At 49.0% G+C, this 20,663-nt stretch overlaps 1 protein-coding gene across 1 annotated transcript in view; it reads left to right on the forward strand.

The window, feature by feature from the left end:
* The window catches only part of LOC149435241 (uncharacterized), a gene marked incomplete at its 3' end in the record, with an annotated part of 37,686 nt that overhangs the window by 7,209 nt on the left and 9,814 nt on the right, over window positions 1-20,663 (forward strand). The window contains exons 3-4 of the mRNA XM_089662873.1: window positions 18,823-19,152; window positions 20,155-20,363. Coding sequence (XP_089518999.1) covers window positions 18,823-19,152; window positions 20,155-20,363 — 539 coding nt within the window. The remainder of the gene's footprint in view (window positions 1-18,822; window positions 19,153-20,154; window positions 20,364-20,663) is intronic.

Consider the following 20,663-nt stretch of genomic DNA (forward strand, 5'->3'; position numbering starts at 1 on the left):
ACCCTATGTCAAAAAATTTAACACACCAGCAGTGTGAAGAGACCTGAAAGTGGCACATGGCAGCAGAGTGTGGCGATGGAGACAGCAGCAATGGGAGGCCGTACAGGGACCCATGAGAGACTCTGGACTTGGCAGCAGCATGAGGAGGCGGTATATAGGGGCCCATGGCAGATTAGGGGCCTGGCAGCAGCTATGTGAGGCCCGTAATCTGCCTGCACCCTATGTCAAAAAATTTAACACACCAGCAGTGTGAAGAGACCTGAAAGTGGCACATGGCAGCAGAGTGTGGCGATGGAGACAGCAGCAATGGGAGGCCGTACAGGGACCCATGACAGACTCTAGACTTGGCAGCAGCATGAGGAGGCGGTATATAGGGGCCCATGGCAGATTAGGGGCCTGGCAGCAGCTATGTGAGGCCCGTAATCTGCCTGCACCCTATGTCAAAAAATTAAACACACCAGCAGTGTGAAGAGACCTGAAAGTGGCACATGGCAGAGTGTGGCGATGGAGACAGCAGCAATGGGAGGCCGTACAGGGACCCATGACAGACTCTAGACTTGGCAGCAGCATGAGGAGGCGGTATATAGGGGCCCATGGCAGATTAGGGGCCTGGCAGCAGCTATGTGAGGCCCGTAATCTGCCTGCACCCTATGTCAAAAAATTAAACACACCAGCAGTGTGAAGAGACCTGAAAGTGGCACATGGCAGCAGAGTGTGGCGATGGAGACAGCAGCAATGGGAGGCCGTACAGGGACCCATGAGAGACTCTAGACTTGGCAGCAGCATGAGGAGGCGGTATATAGGGGCCCATGGCAGATTAGGGGCCTGGCAGCAGCTATGTGAGGCCCGTAATCTGCCTGCACCCTATGTCAAAAAATTTAACACACCAGCAGTGTGAAGAGACCTGAAAGTGGCACATGGCAGCAGAGTGTGGCGATGGAGACAGCAGCAATGGGAGGCCGTACAGGGACCCATGACAGACTCTGGACTTGGCAGCAGCATGAGGAGGCGGTATATAGGGGCCCATGGCAGATTAGGGGCCTGGCAGCAGCTATGTGAGGCCCGTAATCTGCCTGCACCCTATGTCAAAAAATTAAACACACCAGCAGTGTGAAGAGACCTGAAAGTGGCACATGGCAGCAGAGTGTGGCGATGGAGACAGCAGCAATGGGAGGCCGTACAGGGACCCATGAGAGACTCTGGACCTGGCAGCAGCATGAGGAAGCGGTATATAGGGGCCTATGGCAGATTAGGGGCCTGGCAGCAGCTATAGGAGGCCCATAATCTGCCAGCACCCTATGTCAAAAAATTCAACACACCAGCAGTGTGTGAGGAGACCTCAAAGTGGCACATGTTTGAGGCATGATTCATGGCGGATTTAGTCAGTTGTGTCAGGAACTGGTGGTTTGAAATCCAGACTAATCCACGCCTGATTCATTTTCACAAACGTGAGTCTCTCCACACTTTGGGTGGACAGTCGTGTCCTCCGCGGAGTTACAATACCTCCTGCCGCACTAAACACGCGCTCCGAAGCCACGCTACTGGCCGGGCATGACAGCCTTTCAAGGGCAAATTCAGCTAGTTGGGGCCAAAGGTCAAGTTTCGTTGCCCAGTAGTCAAGGGGATTGTCTACCTCGGTTGGCAGGGTGCTGTCCAAGTAGGCCCAAGCCTGTTGTTTGAGCTCCTGCTCCAGGTCCACCTGATGCTGCTGCTGCTGCTGCGGCTGGTTAGTAGTTTCCTCACTGCGCTGGTGAAGAAAGCTACTCATCATCGACTGCAGACTGAGGCAGCCACTGCTGGTGGAGCTGCCACTGCTCCTACCACCCCACCCCTCCCCTGCTGCCATGCCAGCGGAACGCGAGCGCACAGGGCCCACAGTGTCTGAGGATGGACGTTGGCGCACAAAGGCAGAGACCAACTGACTACATAGGTGGTTTTTATAGTACGTAATTTTGGCCTCCCTCTCAGCAGGTGTGAAAAAGGCCACCATTTTGGACCGGTAGCGAGGGTCCAACAAGGTGGACAGCCAAAAGTCATCCCTCTGTCTGATGGTTATTATTCGGCTGTCGCTACGCAAGCAACCGAGCATGCTATGGGCCATTTGTGCCAAGGAATGCGAGGGACTCCCTGCCTCCATCTCCACAGCATACTGCCACGGTGCGTCTGGGTCCTCTGTCTCCTCCTCCTCCTCCTCTCCCAGATGCTCCTGCTCCTCCACTCCTGTCCGCTGAGTGGAAAAACCACCCATTTCACTCAATAATTCCTGAGCACAAATGTCCTCCTCTACCTCCTCCTCTTCTTCCTGTCCTGCCCCCACAGGGGTCATGTGGCGTTGACATCTGTGCGCCACGTCTACCGCACCCTGACCAGCCATTGTTAACAGCATTTGTTCCAGGACGTGCAACAGAGGAATGACGTCGTTCATCCCATAGTCCTGCCGACTCACGAATAGCGTGGCCTCCTCAAAGGGCCTGAGCAAGCGGCAGGTGTCTTGCATGAGCTGCCAATGGCTGACATCTAAGTTACACAGGGGAGTACCTTTATCCGCTTGTAACATCAGGAAATCGGTGATGGCCTTTCGCTGCTCGTAAAGGCGGTCTAACATGTGTAGGGTTGAATTCCACCTTGTTGCAACGTCGCAGATCAGGCGATGCTGTGGAATTCCGTTCTGCCGCTGCAGCTCAATGAGGGTGTTCTTTGCGGTGTAGGAATGGCTGAAATGCATGCACAGTTTACGTGACATTTTAAGGATGTCTTGCAGTGGGATGGTGGATTTTAGGAACCGCTTGACAACCAGATTGAACACGTGAGCCATGCATGGCGCATGGCACAACCTTCCTTGACGCAGAGCAGACACCATGTTCTTTCCGTTGTCAGTCAACATGGTTCCGATTTTTAGTTTGCGCGGAGACAGCCATTTGTCGATTTCTCTGTTCATTACACTCAGCAGTTCCTCCCCTGTGTGACTACGTTCGCCAAGGCATACCAGGTGCAGCACAGCGTGACACCGTTGCGCCCTGCACATGTGATATGCCGGTCGGGTAATGGGACTTGGCACGGGGGTGGCGGCTGAGGACACGGCGGAAGAAGAGGTGGTAGAGGCGGACATGCTTGCTGGACCAAGGACGTGCAAACGTGGAGGCAAAAGCGTCGTGACCTGTCCAAGTTGCTGGTGCGGCTGTGCCGGCACCACGTTCACCCAGTGGGCCGTAAATGACATGTACTGTCCCTGACCGTAGTTACAGCTCCACACGTCGGCGCTGCCGTGCACTTTGGCAGAGACCGACATGCTCAAAGACTGGCCCACCATCTCTTCTACATGTGAATGCAGGGCTGGCACTGCCTTTTGGGCAAAGAAATGACGGCTTGGCACTCTCCACCGCGGCGCGGCACAAGCCATCATTTCTCGGAAAGGTGCTGAGTCCACCAGTTGGAAAGGGAGGGACTGCAGCACCAGCAACTTGGACAGGAGGACGTTCAGCTTTTGCACCGTCGGGTGCGTGCTCGCAAACTGTTGTCTCTTGGATACGGATTCCAAGAAAGACTGTTGACGGAATCCGAGAAGAGGAGTAGCAGGAGAAGGAGCATCTGAACGAGCGGAAGATGCCAATGAGCGACAACTCCCCTCAGCAGAGGTGTTGGAGCCTTGACTGGCTGATAGAGGGCGATTGACGACGTCGGGTGACGGAGCAAGTAACGGAGCGGGTGATGGAGCGGGGGCTGGGGCAGGCAGAACCGCCGTATGTTTATCACGGTTTTCCCAGGCCACCGAATGGTGACGCTGCATATGCTGACGCAACGCTGTAGTCCCAACATGGGCCCCCTGGCCACGCTTGCATTTCTGGCCACATAGTCGACATACGGCTACGTTTACTTCCTCGGGCGGCTTGAGGAAAAATTGCCACACCACCGAGTAGGAAACTTTGCCCCCGCTACTCTTCACTGGCTGACTGCTACTTCCTCCGTGCGCACCGGCACCACTACTGGCCGTGGTGGTAGGCTGCAGTGGAGCTGGTGCTCTACTCCGTGGACGTTTGGCTCCACTGACACTGATGCGACCCTGCTGCTGTCTCCTGGGCAACCCACCGACTGTTTTGCTCGCTGCCAAGCTGCCACCCTCTTCTCCTGATGATGCGGAAGAAATTGCCTGATGACGACGAGGCTGCCAAGTGCGATCAACCTCCTCATCATCAAGTAGGGTCTCCGCCTCACTACTAGCCCCCTCGGCTGCGTCTGGGTCAGGAGACAGACCTGTCTCTAGACCGGCTACCGAGCCACTCTCCTCGCCAGTACTTGTTCGCTTGGCTGCTGAAAAGGCCGATGTCTCCCTTCGTTCCTGACCGCCCTCTGTTAGCTCTTCCTCACTGTACAGTGGGGCTGAGCCCACAGCATGCGATACTTCGCTTGGTGAGGGAACAGCAAAGGACAGGGGCAGGTAGAGGACACGTGATTTCAGTGGGCTTGGTCCCGGGCCATGCCAACTAACGGTTGTGTCTGACGTACCCACCGACCGTTGGCTGTAGGTGTCAGAGGTGACCTGGGAAGAGGAAGACGACCGAGCCAACCAATCAATGACGGCAGGGTTGTCGGTGGAGACACGACCGCTGGATGACACCGGGAGCACTGGCCTCTGGCTGCGAATACTGCTGCCTCGACCCCTTCCTCTGCTGCCACGTCTGCTCGCTCCTAAAACATTGCCTCCTCTGCCACTCCTCTGCATGTTGTCTGACATACTATTTAATTCAACGATTAGGTGTCCCTGAGTAACAATTCTCTGGCACTCAGTAACAATTCTGTCTGTCCCTGAGTATGAATTCTGTGGCCCTGAGTAACAATTCTGTGTCTGTGCGAGTAACAATTCTGTGTCTGTGCAAGTAACAATTTTGTGTCTGTGCGAGTAACAATTCTCTGGCACTCAGTAACAATTCTGTCTGTCCCTGAGTAACAATTCTCTGGCACTCAGTAACAATTCTGTCTGTCCCTGAGTAACAATTCTCTGGCACTCAGTAACAATTCTGTCTGTCCCTGAGTATGAATTCTGTGGCCCTGAGTAACAATTCTGTGTCTGTGCGAGTAACAATTCTGTGTCTGTGCAAGTAACAATTTTGTGTCTGTGCGAGTAACAATTCTCTGGCACTCAGTAACAATTCTGTCTGTCCCTGAGTAACAATTCTCTGGCACTCAGTAACAATTCTGTCTGTCCCTGAGTAACAATTCTCTGGCACTCAGTAACAATTCTGTCTATCCCTGAGTATGAATTCTGTGGCCCTGAGTAACAATTCTGTGTCTGTGCGAGTAACAATTCTGTGTCTGTGCAAGTAACAATTTTGTGTCTGTGCGAGTAACAATTCTCTGGCACCCAGTAACAATTCTGTCTGTCCCTGAGTAACAATTCTCTGGCACTCAGTAACAATTCTGTCTGTCCCTGAGTAACAATTCTCTGGCACTCAGTAACAATTCTGTCTGTCCCTGAGTAACAATTCTCTGGCACTCAGTAACAATTCTGTCTGTCCCTGAGTAACAATTCTCTGGCACTCAGTAACAATTCTGTCTGTCCCTGAGTAACAATTCTCTGGCACTCAGTAACAATTCTGTGTCTGTGCGAGTAACAATTCTGTGTCTGTGCAAGTAACAATTTTGTGTCTGTGCGAGTAACAATTCTCTGGCACTCAGTAACAATTCTGTCTGTCCCTGAGTAACAATTCTCTGGCACTCAGTAACAATTCTGTCTGTCCCTGAGTAACAATTCTCTGGCACTCAGTAACAATTCTGTCTGTCCCTGAGTAACAATTCTCTGGCACTCAGTAACAATTCTGTCTGTCCCTGAGTATGAATTCTGTGGCCCTGAGTAACAATTCTGTGTCTGTGCGAGTAACAATTCTGTGTCTGTGCAAGTAACAATTTTGTGTCTGTGCGAGTAACAATTCTCTGGCACTCAGTAACAATTCTGTCTGTCCCTGAGTAACAATTCTCTGGCACTCAGTAACAATTCTGTCTGTCCCTGAGTATGAATTCTGTGGCCCTGAGTAACAATTCTGTGTCTGTGCGAGTAACAATTCTGTGTCTGTGCAAGTAACAATTTTGTGTCTGTGCGAGTAACAATTCTCTGGCACCCAGTAACAATTCTGTCTGTCCCTGAGTAACAATTCTCTGGCACTCAGTAACAATTCTGTCTGTCCCTGAGTAACAATTCTCTGGCACTCAGTAACAATTCTGTCTGTCCCTGAGTAACAATTCTCTGGCACTCAGTAACAATTCTGTCTGTCCCTGAGTAACAATTCTCTGGCACTCAGTAACAATTCTGTCTGTCCCTGAGTAACAATTCTCTGGCACTCAGTAACAATTCTGTGTCTGTGCGAGTAACAATTCTGTGTCTGTGCAAGTAACAATTTTGTGTCTGTGCGAGTAACAATTCTCTGGCACTCAGTAACAATTCTGTCTGTCCCTGAGTAACAATTCTCTGGCACTCAGTAACAATTCTGTCTGTCCCTGAGTAACAATTCTCTGGCACTCAGTAACAATTCTGTCTGTCCCTGAGTAACAATTCTCTGGCACTCAGTAACAATTCTGTCTGTCCCTGAGTATGAATTCTGTGGCCCTGAGTAACAATTCTGTGTCTGTGCGAGTAACAATTCTGTGTCTGTGCAAGTAACAATTTTGTGTCTGTGCGAGTAACAATTCTCTGGCACTCAGTAACAATTCTGTCTGTCCCTGAGTAACAATTCTCTGGCACTCAGTAACAATTCTGTCTGTCCCTAAGTAACAATTCTCTGGCACTCAGTAACAATTCTGTCTGTCCCTGAGTATGAATTCTGTGGCCCTGAGTAACAATTCTGTGTCTGTGCGAGTAACAATTCTGTGTCTGTGCAAGTAACAATTTTGTGTCTGTGCGAGTAACAATTCTCTGGCACTCAGTAACAATTCTGTCTGTCCCTGAGTAACAATTCTCTGGCACTCAGTAACAATTCTGTCTGTCCCTGAGTAACAATTCTCTGGCACTCAGTAACAATTCTGTCTATCCCTGAGTATGAATTCTGTGGCCCTGAGTAACAATTCTGTGTCTGTGCGAGTAACAATTCTGTGTCTGTGCAAGTAACAATTTTGTGTCTGTGCGAGTAACAATTCTCTGGCACTCAGTAACAATTCTGTCTGTCCCTGAGTAACAATTCTCTGGCACTCAGTAACAATTCTGTCTGTCCCTGAGTAACAATTCTCTGGCACTCAGTAACAATTCTGTCTGTCCCTGAGTAACAATTCTCTGGCACTCAGTAACAATTCTGTCTGTCCCTGAGTAACAATTCTCTGGCACTCAGTAACAATTCTGTCTGTCCCTGAGTATGAATTCTGTGGCCCTGAGTAACAATTCTGTGTCTGTGCGAGTAACAATTCTGTGTCTGTGCAAGTAACAATTTTGTGTCTGTGCGAGTAACAATTCTCTGGCACTCAGTAACAATTCTGTCTGTCCCTGAGTAACAATTCTCTGGCACTCAGTAACAATTCTGTCTGTCCCTGAGTAACAATTCTCTGGCACTCAGTAACAATTCTGTCTGTCCCTGAGTAACAATTCTCTGGCACTCAGTAACAATTCTGTCTGTCCCTGAGTAACAATTCTCTGGCACTCAGTAACAATTCTGTCTGTCCCTGAGTATGAATTCTGTGGCCCTGAGTAACAATTCTGTGTCTGTGCGAGTAACAATTCTGTGTCTGTGCAAGTAACAATTTTGTGTCTGTGCGAGTAACAATTCTCTGGCACTCAGTAACAATTCTGTCTGTCCCTGAGTAACAATTCTCTGGCACTCAGTAACAATTCTGTCTGTCCCTGAGTAACAATTCTCTGGCACTCAGTAACAATTCTGTCTGTCCCTGAGTAACAATTCTCTGGCACTCAGTAACAATTCTGTCTGTCCCTGAGTAACAATTCTCTGGCACTCAGTAACAATTCTGTCTGTCCCTGAGTAACAATTCTGTCTGTCCCTGAGAATGAATTCTGTGGCCCTGAGTAAGAATTCTCTGGCACTCAGTAACAATTCTGTCTGTCCCTGAGTAACAATTCTCTGGCACTCAGTAACAATTCTGTCTGTCCCTGAGTAAAAATTCTGTGGCCCTAATAACGTTTCTGTGGCCCTAAGTAACAATTCTCTGGCACTGAGTAACAATTCTGTCTGTCCCTGAGTATGAATTCTGTGGCCCTAACTAGCGTTTCTTTGTCCCTAAATAACGATTCTGTGGCCCTCATTAACAAGTCTGTGTCCCTGAGTAATGGTTCTCTGTCCCTAAGTAACTTCTCTCTGTCCCCAATTCTCGTTTCTGTGGCCCTAACTCTGTCCCTGTCCCTAATACAGAGCGGTCTGCCTCTGTTCAATGACTGCAGGCAAATGAAGATTTCCAAAATGGCCGCTATATATACCTCGACCATTACACAGTGCTGGCTGGCTGGCTGCTGATTGGCTGATGCGATCACATGTCGTTGAGGAATGCATTATGGGGCAGCGCGCCTTGTCTGCGCGCCTTCCCCGACATCCCCGCTCCGTCGCCGCACATGTCAGCCGCCATTTTCGGAAAAATTTCGATTCGCGCGTCCGAATTAGGCTGTTTTTCGGATTCGGCACGAATCAAAATTTTTCCGATATTCGACTCGAATTCCACTTCGGATACTTCGATTCGCTCATCTCTATATATAACCGATGTACAAATTTTTCCCCATTTAATAGCATGCAGCAACAGCCCTGAAAAAGAGAGAGTCTTTTCTCCTGAAACGCGTTGGATTGATGTACTTATAATCACTCTCAATAAATGCCTCTTAATCTACCATCAAAACTGCATTCTCTTGGACATCAGACGCTCCTTCTCTTCAATTATTCCAAGTATATGTGTGGAAACGACCTCAAGGTCGTACCAGAGAGGCAGCAGCCAAAATCCCAAGAGGATTTACTGCCAATATCCTCCATTGGGTACAACTGAGTGGAGAGACATCTTCCTACCCACCCACGCAACCACCCATCTACGACCAGTGACTGATCCAGTCAGTCCAGCACAGTCTTCAAAACAAACAGTATGACCCATTTGGAATTCATCTGGATTGGACTGGTTTCTATGTTCCTCAATGCTGAATGGCAACACGTGTCAAGGTTCTGCCCCTTTCTCAAGGCCTCAAGTTCTCAGGAATCAGACCCATGGGGATACAGCTCCCAGAGAAAGAAACCTGGAAAATATATAACCGACTTGCAAATTTTTCCCCATTTAATAGCATGCAGCAACAGCCCTGCAGAGGAGAGTCTTTTCTCCTGAAACGCGTTGCCTTGATGTACTTGTCATTACTTTCAATAAATAACTCTTAATCTACCATCAAAAGTGCATTCTTTTGGACATTGGACGCTTTTTATTTTCTACTATTCCAAGTATATGTGTGGAAACGACCTCAAGGCCGTACCAGAAAGGCACCAGCCCAAACCCTGAGAGGGGTTACCACCAATATTCACCATTGGGTACAACTGAGTGGAGGAACATCTCCCTACCCACCCACACAACCACCCACCTACGACCAGTGACCAGTCCAGTCAGTCCAGCGCAGTCTTCACCACAACAGGCTGTGAACAATCATGCCGGTATTGGCACATTGACAGTATGACCCATTTGGAATTCATCTGGATGGGACTGGTTTCTATGTTCCCCAATGCTGAATGGCAACACGTTTCAAGGTTCTGCCCCTATCTCAAGCCTGTCCAGGAACTAACTGAATGGATTTGTGTACCGCCACTCTTGTTGGGAAAAAACATTCCCCTCTGGGTGGTCAATGTCTCGTAAGTCCCACAACCCACAGAGTCAATTCTGATCATCCAATGGTAAAAGATAAAATGTTCTGCAGCTCTAAATAGATCAGAGGTGATCCTCACTGGTAAAAAGTGAGAAGAACATGGAGGGTGCCGCTGAAGACTTCAACAGATAAAATGAAATTCTCTCACTACCAGTTTGGTGACTTTTTTAGGTAGGCATAGAATTGCCCCAGTGTGATGTGTATGAGGCACCCCAGGATTCCTAGGCAGCTGTCAGGCTGTGAACAGCAATGCCGGCACTGGCGTGATGGACCCGCTGACTGGATGATGTGTGCGGCGTCCATCTGGATGAGACTGCTTTCTGAGCTTCCTAATGCTGAATGGAAACATGTTTCAGGGCTCCTCCCCCTTCTCAAGCCTGTCCAGGAAACTAAGTGAATGGATTTAAATATTGGCTATAGGATGGCAGAACAATGGGGCCAAACTGCATAGGCTGACAAATATGTAAAAAAAACACTAATATGATTCATCTGAATAATACACCTGTCACAGATCAAAACGCACACGCCCACAGCGACTAGCTAACTAAGGTGTGTGCCGTCTGTGACTTGGGGTACAAGAGGGAATGAGGGGTACAAGAAGGAATGAGGGGGACTTTGAGCATATAAGACTGGCCATGATACACTTTCACAGCCCGCACTACCTCTGGCCACCACTAGAGGGAGACTCCACTCCAATCCAGCTGGCTGATCACACACAGGAAAATACAAATCTTACATACAATCTGGAGAACTCTAAGGGTTGGGGAGCAGTCTAGCAATCACACACCTTTTTAGGATTCCTCCAGCTATCCTACAAGCTAGAACCCCGGTGTTCATCACTCTTCCACTGTCCACACCCCTCCCCCACACCAGACACACAACAAACGGTAGGCTGTGGTCAGTTGCATTGCTTTGGCCAATCACAATGCACTGTCAGGGCGCAGTGCATTGTGGGGCGTGGTGGGCGAACAGTTATCGTTCATGTGTTCTCCAAACAGCCAATGGTCAAGTCTAACTTATGTTCCACTCAAACGTCAAGCCCAACCATACACATGATGGTCCACAGAACCCGTGGTCTACTGTTGCAGTAAAGACCCACCACCAAACGGTCGCGTTGCTGCCCCTCTCATGTCATTATGCGGCTGTTGGAGCCTTTTGGGCCTTTTGACAATCCTGCCACTGAACCCATAAGGAAGTGGGGGGAAGGGGGGTTTTTGTACATTATTATGTGTTGCACTGAGGCAGCTTATTGGAATGAATGGGCTGGAAATGTTCTGAAAGGTCCAATAAATTGGAACCATTTCTGGCTACACAGCACATCACAATGCATGGTAGCGTGGTTCCGTGTGTTGTGATTTGTTGGAGCTACATGAAGCCTTGGATGTCACAATGAATGCCAAGGCAATGAGCTAGGGTTTTGCTGGTTCTCCAACTTCCATCGATGCCACAAAACCCCCCATGTGGGAAAAGGAAATGTCAGCTTTGTACAATGTTAACTAATCATTTTTATTCCCATGTGTCTGAGACAGATCTGCAAAGTTGTGTGGAACAGTAATTGTGTCATCAGTGTAGAGAGACATACAGCAAGGTACATCCTCCATCCGGTCAGTGGCTCTTGTGGCTGGAAAGATGGTGTACAGCAGAGTACAGGGTACATCCGGTCAGTAGCTCCTGTGGTGGTGAAGGAGGTTCAATTTCCTGCCTTGTCTTGAAGGGTTTGGTTTGTTGCCAGTCACGCAATATCAGACATTTCTATACCTACCTGGAGACAGCATGGAGCCCAAAATCCTCCTCTTGGGGGTGATCTCAGGTAGGTCCAAACATCAAGGTCCAGGCTATAGGTGAAGGAATCCTGAGGGGTGACCTCAGGTAGGTCCAGACAGCAAGGTCCAGGCTATAGGTGAAGGAATCCTGGGGGGTGATCTCAGGTAGGTACAGACAGCAAGGTCCAGGCAATAGGTGACGGAATCCTGGGGGGTGATCTCAGGTAGGTACAGACAAGGTCCAGGCTATAGGTGAAGGAATCCTGGGGGGTGAGCTCAGTTAGGTCCAGACAGTAATGTCCATGCTATAGGTGAAGGAATCCTGGGGGGTGATCTCAGGTAGGTACAGATAAGGTCCAGGCTATAGGTGAAGGAATCCTGGGGGTGATCTCAGATAGGTACAAACAAGGTCCAGGCTATAAGTGAAGGAATCCTAGGGGTGATCTCAGGTAGGTACAGACAGCAAGGTCCAGGCTATAGTTGAAGGAATCCTGGGGGGTGATCCCAGGTAGGTACAGATAAGGTCCAGGCTATAGGTGTAGGAATCCTGGGGGGTGATCTCAGGTAGCTACAAACAAGGTCCAGGCTATAGGTGAAGGAATCCTGGGGGTGATCTCAGGTAGGTACAAACAAGGTCCAGGCTATAGGTGAAGGAATCCTGGGGGTGATCTCAGGTAGGTACAGACAGCAAGGTCCAGGCTATAGTTGAAGGAATCCTGGGGGGTGATCCCAGGTAGGTACAGATAAGGTCCAGGCTATAGTTGAAGGAATCCTGGTGGGTGATCCCAGGTAGGTACAGACAGCAAGGTCCAGGCTATAGGTGAAGGAATCCTGGGGGGTGATCTTGGGTAGTACAGACAAGGTCCAGGTTATAGGTAAAGGAATCCTGGGGGTGATCTCAGGTAGGTACAGACAGCAAGGTCCAGGCTATTGGTGAAGGAATCCTGGGGGTGATCTCTGGTAGGTACAGACAACAAGATCCAGGCTATAGGTGAAGGCATCCTGGGGTGATCTCAGGTAGGTACGCACAAGGTCCAGGCTATAGGTGAAGGAATCCTGGGGGGTGATCTCAGGTAGGTACAGATAAGGTCCAGGCTATAGGTGTAGGAATCCTGGGGGGTGATCTCAGATAGGTACAGACAGCAGGATCCAGGCTATAGGTGACGGAATCCTGGGGGGTGATCTCAGGTAGGTACAGACAAGGTCGAGGCTATAGGTGAAGGAATCCTGGGGAGTGAGCTCAGGTAGGTACAGACAGCAAGGTTCAGTTTATTGGTGAAGGAATCTTGGGGGGTGATCTCAGGTAGGTACAGACAAGGTCCAGGCTATAGTTGAAGGAATCCTGGGGGGTGATCCCAGGTAGGTACAGACAGAAAGGTCCAGGCTATAGGTGAAGGAATCCTGGGGAGTGATCTCAGGTAGGTACAGACAAGGTCCAGGCTATAGGTGAAGGAATCTTGGGTGGTGATCTCAGGTAGGTACAGACAGCAAGGTCCAGGCTATAGGTGAAAGAATTCTGGGGGGTGATCTCAGGTAGGTACAGACAAGGTCCAGGCTATAGGTGAAGGAATCTTGGGTGGTGATCTCAGGTAGGTACAGACAGCAAGATCCAGGCTATAGGTGAAGGAATCCTGTGGGGTGATCTCAGGTAGGTCCAGACATCAAGGTCCAGGCTATAGGTGAAGGAATCCTAGGGGGTGATCTCAGGTAGGTACAGATAGCAAGGTCCAGGCTATAGGTGAAGGAATCCTGGGGGGTGATCTCGGGTAGTACAGACAAGGTCCAGGTTATAGGTGAAGGAATCCTAGGGGGTGATCTCAGGTAGGTACAGACAGCAAGGTCCAGGCTATTGGTGAAGGAATCCTGGGGGTGATCTCTGGTAGGTACACACAACAAGGTCCAGGCTATAGGTGAAGGCATCCTGGGGTGATCTCAGGTAGGTACGCATAAGGTCCAGGCTATAAGTGAAGGAATCCTGGGTGTGATCTTAGGTAGGTGCAGACAGCAAGGTCCAGGCTATAGGTGAAGGAATCCTGGGGGGTGAACTCAGGTAGGTACAGACAACAAGGTCCAGGCTATAGGTGAAGGAATCCTGGGGGATGATCTCAGGTAGGCACAGACAAGGTCAAGGCTATAGGTAAAGGAATCCTGAGGGGGTGATCTCAGGTAGGTATAGACAAGGTCCAGGCTATAGGTGAAGGAATCCTGGGGGATGATCTCAGGTAGGCACAGACAAGGTCAAGGCTATAGGTAAAGGAATCCTGAGGGGGTGATCTCAGGTAGGTAGAGACAAGGTCCAGGCTATAGGTGAAGGAATCCTGGGAGGGGATCTCAGGTAGGTAGAGACAAGGTCCAGGCTATAGGTGAAGGAATCCTGGGAGGGGGGGGTGATCTCTGGTAGGTACAGACAACAAGGTCCAGGCTATAGGTGAAGGAATCCTGGGGGTGATCTCAGGTAGGTACAGACAACAAGGTCCAGGCTATAGGTAAAGGAATCCTGAGGGGGTGATCTCAGGTAGGTATAGACAAGGTCCAGGCTATAGGTGAAGGAACCCTGGGGGGGGGGGGGATCTCAGGTAGGTAGAGACAAGGTCCAGGCTATAGGTGAAGGAATCCTGGGAGGGGATCTCAGGTAGGTAGAGAGGTAGAGACAAGGTCCAGGCTATAGGTGAAGGAACCCTGGGGGGGGGGGGGGGGATCTCAGGTAGGTAGAGACAAGGTCCAGGCTATAGGTGAAGGAATCCTGGGAGGGGATCTCAGGTAGGTAGAGAGGTAGAGACAAGGTCCAGGCTATAGGTGAAGGAATCCTGGGAGGGGATCTCAGGTAGGTACAGACAAGGTCCAGCCTATAGGTGAAGGAATCCTGGGGGGTGATCTCAGGTAGGTACACACAAGGTCCAGGCCATAGGTGAAGGAATTATTTGATCTCCATTCTGTAGGTGTTTGTAGAGCGAAGACTTTGAATGATATATTGGATGTAGAAATAAAATGTCGATTCTTTTGAAGAAGTCGTCTCTCTTGTGCATGTAAAGGTCGCCTCTAAAATCCATCAAATGTCAGAAAAAATCCTTTCTATGATATAAACAGGGACGGTGACAACCCCACCCTGAGCTACACTGAGCGATTATTTTTCAAAGGTGAAGGAATGAATGTATGAATGGATGGACTTAAGGATGAATTGAATTCATATATTTTTTTTGGGGGGGGAGGGGTCAGTTTGGCAAAGTATTGAAATATTGGAGAATCTGTACTTTTGGGGTGTAAAATGTTCCAGCAAGAATAACAGAAGATATTGGTTAGGCGTGGCTTCCTACAACCCCTCCCCCACCCCAAATTGTCAGAGATTTCCTTTAGAACACTATTGAGATGTAAAGAGTTCATGAAGTCTATAAAGTTATCCAAACTGTAATATTTCTTGGAGAACCCTTTAGTGATGGGGGGGGGGGTAAATGTTGGGGGTTCATGTCTGCACACGATTTGGCTCATATGACATGACTTAGTAACACTGTACATATCATCACAAGGACTACAGTGCGGCGCACACTATGAGAACATCAGAAGGAACATTGGTCCCGAGGAAGGATGGATGGATCTCATGTCGTGTTACACAACCTCCCACATCACATTCACACTTTCCCAACCAAACATTCCCGAAGGGACAAACTGTAACATTGTTCTCCTCCGGGATGAGAAGTAACGATTTGTGTTTCCTCCTTCTGTGTTCATATGATAAATGTCACATAGGAAAGACTGTGCTGATCACAAACAAGACACAACAATTTCCAGGCAAACAACAACAACAGACGGGTTTTGTCCTCGGAGAATTTGCGTCCAATTCCTTCCATCTTCATATCCAACTTGCTGTGAAATATGGAGGAGAAGCGGACGCTGATTGTCCCGATTGTCTGGTAGTGTGTGGCCAGCTATAGTGTCTATCCCGGGGAATGACGGGGCGATGTATTCAGGACAACATTGGGCTTTCTTTCAGTGCTGAATGGTAACAGATATCTCCGCATTTGTTTTATGATCGAAGGAAAACCGACCCGAAATACAAAAGAAACAAATCAGTATTTTGTGTATAAATGTCGCCGGATATTTCTTACTACAACCGGAACTGAGCGCCAAAGAACAACCCGAAATACATGTTCCTGCTTCCACCAATCACTGCGCTCCATCTATGTGTATGTTACCCTGAGGACCGCCCACAAACAATAGATTCCACTTAAAGGGCCCCTGCAGGGAGTGTCCTGAAAGCCTTTTGGCCCCTTGGGGTCGGAGCGTGGAAGGGAGGAGGCAATGTAGCCGGTGTGGGATTCAACGGTCAGTTACCTATCCACGTTGTGGGTTTCTTTTATGCGTTTTTGTTGGACGTTTGTGTACATGGACTTTATGTTGCATTTATGATTTTTATAGTCACATTTTATTTTTCCCTGATCATTTCGGTGCGTTTTGCCCACGGTCAAATTACACCTTTTGGTCCTCATTTTGGACCTTTATTGTTTCACCTTTCCCTTCACTCCCATATTCAAATGATGACTGATCTGCATGTTCATGAGGGAAATAAGGATTTGATTCCCTTCACAAAACATGACTTAGTAGTTGGTGGCAAATCCCTTGTTGGCCATCACAGAGGTCAGACGTTTCCTGGAGTTGGCCCCCAGGTTCGCACACATCTCAGGAGGGATTTTGGCCCACTCCTCTTGGCAGATCCTCTCCAAGTCTTTAAGGTTTGGTGGCTGACATTTGGCAACTCGAACTTTCAGCTCCCTCCACAGATTTTCCATCGGATGAAGGTGTGGAGACTGGCTAGGCCACTCCAGGACCTTAATGTGCTTCTTCTTGAGCCGCTCCTTTGTTGCCTTGGCCGTGTGTTTTGGGTCATTGTCATGCTGGAACACCCATCCACCACCCATTTTCAATGCCCCGGCTGAGGGAAGAAGGTTCTCACCCAAGATTTGATGGTACATTGCCCCGTCCATCGTCCCTTTGATGCGGTGCAGTTGTCATGTCCCTTTAGCAGAAAAACACCCCCAAAGCAGAATGTTTCCACCACCATGTCTCACAGTTGGGATGGTGTTCTTGGGGTCATAGGCAGCATTCCTCCTCCTCCAATCACAGCGAGTTGAGTTGATGCCAAAGAGCTGGATTTTGGTCTCCTCTGACCACAACACTTCCCACCAGTCCTCCTCTGCATCATTCAGATGTTCAGTGGCAGACTTCAGACGGGCCTGGACATGGGCTTTCTTGAGCAGAGGGACCGTGCGGGCACTGCAGGATTTCAGTCCTTGTCGGCGTAGTGTGTTACCAATTGTTTTCTTGGTGACTGTGGTCCCAGCTGCCTGGAGATCATTGACAAGATCCTCACGTGTAGTTCTGGGATGATTCCTCACTGTTCTCATGATCATTGACACTCCACGAGGTGAGATCTTGCATGGTGCACCAGACCTAGGGAGACTGACACTTGTTTTGTGTTTCTTCCATTTGTGAATGATTGCACCAACTGTTGTCACCTTCTCACCAAGCTGCTTGGCCATAGTTTGGTAGCCCAGTCCAGCCTTGTGTAGGTCTACCATCTTGTCCCTGACATCCTTGGACAGCTCTTTGGTCTTTGCCATGGTGGAGAGTTTGGAATCTGATGGTTTGATTGCTCCTGTGGACAGGTGTCTTTTATATAGGTAACACAATGAGATTAGCAGCACTCCCTTTAAGAGACTGCTTCTAATCTCAGCTTGTTACCTGTATGAGAGACACCTGGGAGCCAGAAATCCTGCTGAATGATAGGGGATCAAATCCTTCTTTCCCTCATGAACATGCAGATCCGTCATCATTTGTTAGACGCATTTCTGCTGAATTTGTTGTTGTATTCTGTCTCTCAGTGTTACACCGAACATTCCATTGTTAGACCGATCATTTCTGTGTGAGGGGCGAACATTCCATTGTTAGACCGATCATTTCTGTGTGAGGGGCGAACATTCCGTTGTTAGACCGATCATTTCTGTGTGAGGGGCGAACATTCCGTTGTTAGACCGATCATTTCTGTGTGAGGGGTGAACATTCCGTTGTTAGACCGATCATTTCTGTGTGAGGGGCGAACATTCAGCATCAGCCGGGGAGCAAATACACATTTCCTTCACTGTAAAGGGAGACAATACAGCACCAATACAGTTCAATACAAGAGAGTCAGGAGGGCCTGATCCTGGGAGCTTATACTCTAAGAGGGGGGATTCCCGGTAAGTAAATGGGGATGGTGACATCACTGGTTGTCGAGGTCTGGACAGTCCCAGCACCCGCTGGCAGCCTTAGCAACCATTGATGGTATGAATGCCATGATCATACTTGATGCCTGAACAGCCAAGGAGCATTCAGCTCATCCCTATTGGTCATCCTAAACACACATCTGAATTGTATTTAGGACGGCCCATTGCTGTAAGAACCGGATATTTTTCATTCTGCTTAGATGTAGCTGCCAGGGGCGGACTGACAACTCACGGGGCCCCCGGGCAATAAGAGATCATGGGGCCCCCTGTGTCTCCGCCTACACTCAAGGCAAAGCCACACCCACACAACACCCCACCTACATATTGCAGCTCGGCTGCATAGAAGGGACATTAAAAATAATTTAAAAAAACAATAAAACAAAGTCATGGGGTCCCCCCTCCATAATAAAACCTTTGGGTCTGCTATGGGTTCTGTGTACCCCATACTCATTCACATATAGGGGGGTGGGATCTGGGGGCCCCTTGCTAAAATTTTTGCATGGGGGTTCCTCTCAAAATCCATACCAGACCCGAAGGGCTTGGTATGGATAGAGGGGGGGGGGATCCACACCATTTTTTTTATTATTATTTGAATTTCCGGCAATTACATCCAGCTGTCAGTGGGGAACCCCTCTGACAGCTGGAACATGAACACTGCATGGTTTTCACTACTAAAGTACCGCATGACTTGATCCAATAACTCGGGATTTTAGTTGTGTTTTTTGCGGAATTTTTTAATTTGCGGAATTTTTTTTTTTAAATGTTATGCGATATTCTACCACATTCTCCGGGGGGGCGGTAAGATACCGCTTAGTGAATTGTGCCCAGTGAGCCTCTCACCGGGCCCCCTACTGACCCCGGGCCCTCAGGCAATGCCTGAATGGTCAGCCCCCCCCTGGTAGATACCTTGTTGCACCATTCAGCTTATATTAAACGTATTGTTTTTATTTTGTTATTCTGTGTCATTCTCTTCATTCTTTTCATGTAGGACTTTTGCCCATCCTATCCTCCACGGTGTCATCAGGTAAAGTCTACATACCGGCTGGATCAGACATCACTGATTGTCATATGAAGTGTCCTGACTATCGTGGTTTCCTGGAGCTGTACAGAGAATGTGGAGGGGAAAGAGATCCATTACTTGTGATGTTCTGTAACAATGTGGGAAGGTATAGAACTACCTACAATGACCGCAGACTTCACCTGGACCCACAGAGTGGCTGCTGGAATCTGACCCAGGCTGGGAAGGAAGACTCCTGTGTATATGTTACAGAGGTGTTTGGTTACAGAATGAGACTTTCCTCTATAGACGTCCATGTAGGTAAGAGTCCATATACATCATGACCCTTCTCTCCACACTGCATTGTTCTCTATGGGGGAAGATGCACTAATACACTCATTTATAGAGACCAGTAACACCGGGGACTGTCCAGTGTAGGGTTCATCTCAGAGTACTGGGTAGGGGTTGTCCCAGACATCCTGAGGGCGGGGCCACTGTTACAAATCATGGGGCCCTATACAGCCTTACAAACAAATGGCCGCTGCCCCAGTCTATAACTGGCCTTCACAGCGAGGAGCACATGGAAGGGCGACGCATGTCAGACAACAAAGAGAAAAGTTCCCGGCTCAACTTACCAACCAGCCTGCAAACAAACCCAATTAACCCGACAGTACGCTGTAAACACAGGGGTGTGCTATGTCCGCAGTCTCTGGTCATCTCCTGTACTGTGTCCGCAGTCTCCGGTCATCTCCTGTACTGTCCGCAGTCTCTGGTCATCTCCTGTACTGTGTCCGCAGTCTCTGGTCATCTCCTGTACTGTGTCCGCAGTCTCTGGTCATCTCCTGTACTATGTCTGCAGTCTCTGGTCATCTCCTGTACTATGTCCGCAGTCTCTGGTCATCCCCTGTACTATGTCCGCAGTCTCTGGTCATCTCCTGTACTGTGTCTGCAGTCTCTGGTCATCTCCTGTACTGTGTCCGCAGTCTCTGGTCATCTCCTGTACTATGTCCGCAGTCTCTGGTCATCTCCTGTACTGTGTCCGCAGTCTCTGGTTATCTCCTGTACTATGTCTGCAGTCTCTGGTCATCTCCTGTACTGTGTCCGCAGTCTCTGGTCATCTCCTGAACTGTATCCGCAGTCTCTGGTCATCTCCTGTACTGTGTCTGCAGTCCATTGGTTCAGAATATCTATTTCTTGTTTTCCTCCTGTAAAACCTAGGTGTGTCTTAGGGTCAGGTGCGTCTTATGGAGTGAAGAATACGGTATATAACATGAATGAACTTCTTTTGCAGAAATAAAACCTATTTGTGTTTCTCCTCCACAGCCCTTATCTCTGTGTCCAGCTGGCTCCCTTACTTCCCGGACAGACCTGGGGACGTGACACAGGAAGGAGTTCATCTGCTGACCTCACACCCGGCGTCTGCCCTCCCCACTCCCAGCACATCACTACCACTTAGCTCCCAACTGTCCCGGATTTCGAGGGACTGTCCCTCTTGTCCCTCCTTCCTCCTCATTTGTCCCTCATTTCGGTCTGATCTATAGAATCGTATATAAAATGCACCATTTATCTATCAGAAAGTGTTTTACGGTGATAAACCTTTCATCCAGTTTCTCAATTGCTGCATTCCTAAATTTCAGCATCCAATAAAAAGGAATAGTAATGGTAAAAAAAGCACTTGTGGGTTTAACCAATCATTTTTTTTTATAATTCTCCTTTAACCCCTCCCCCTCTAGAAGATCCCCCCCCCCCCCTCTCCTGACCAGGCAATCTTTTGCGATACGGCGCTGCGTTACTTTAACTTTCAATTGCGCGGTCATGCAACGCTGCACCCA

Source organism: Staurois parvus, unplaced genomic scaffold, assembly GCF_062004578.1.
Source record: "Staurois parvus isolate SC_StPar_1 unplaced genomic scaffold, SC_StPar_1.0 ptg001572l, whole genome shotgun sequence".
NCBI classification, from domain to species: Eukaryota; Metazoa; Chordata; class Amphibia; order Anura; family Ranidae; genus Staurois; species Staurois parvus.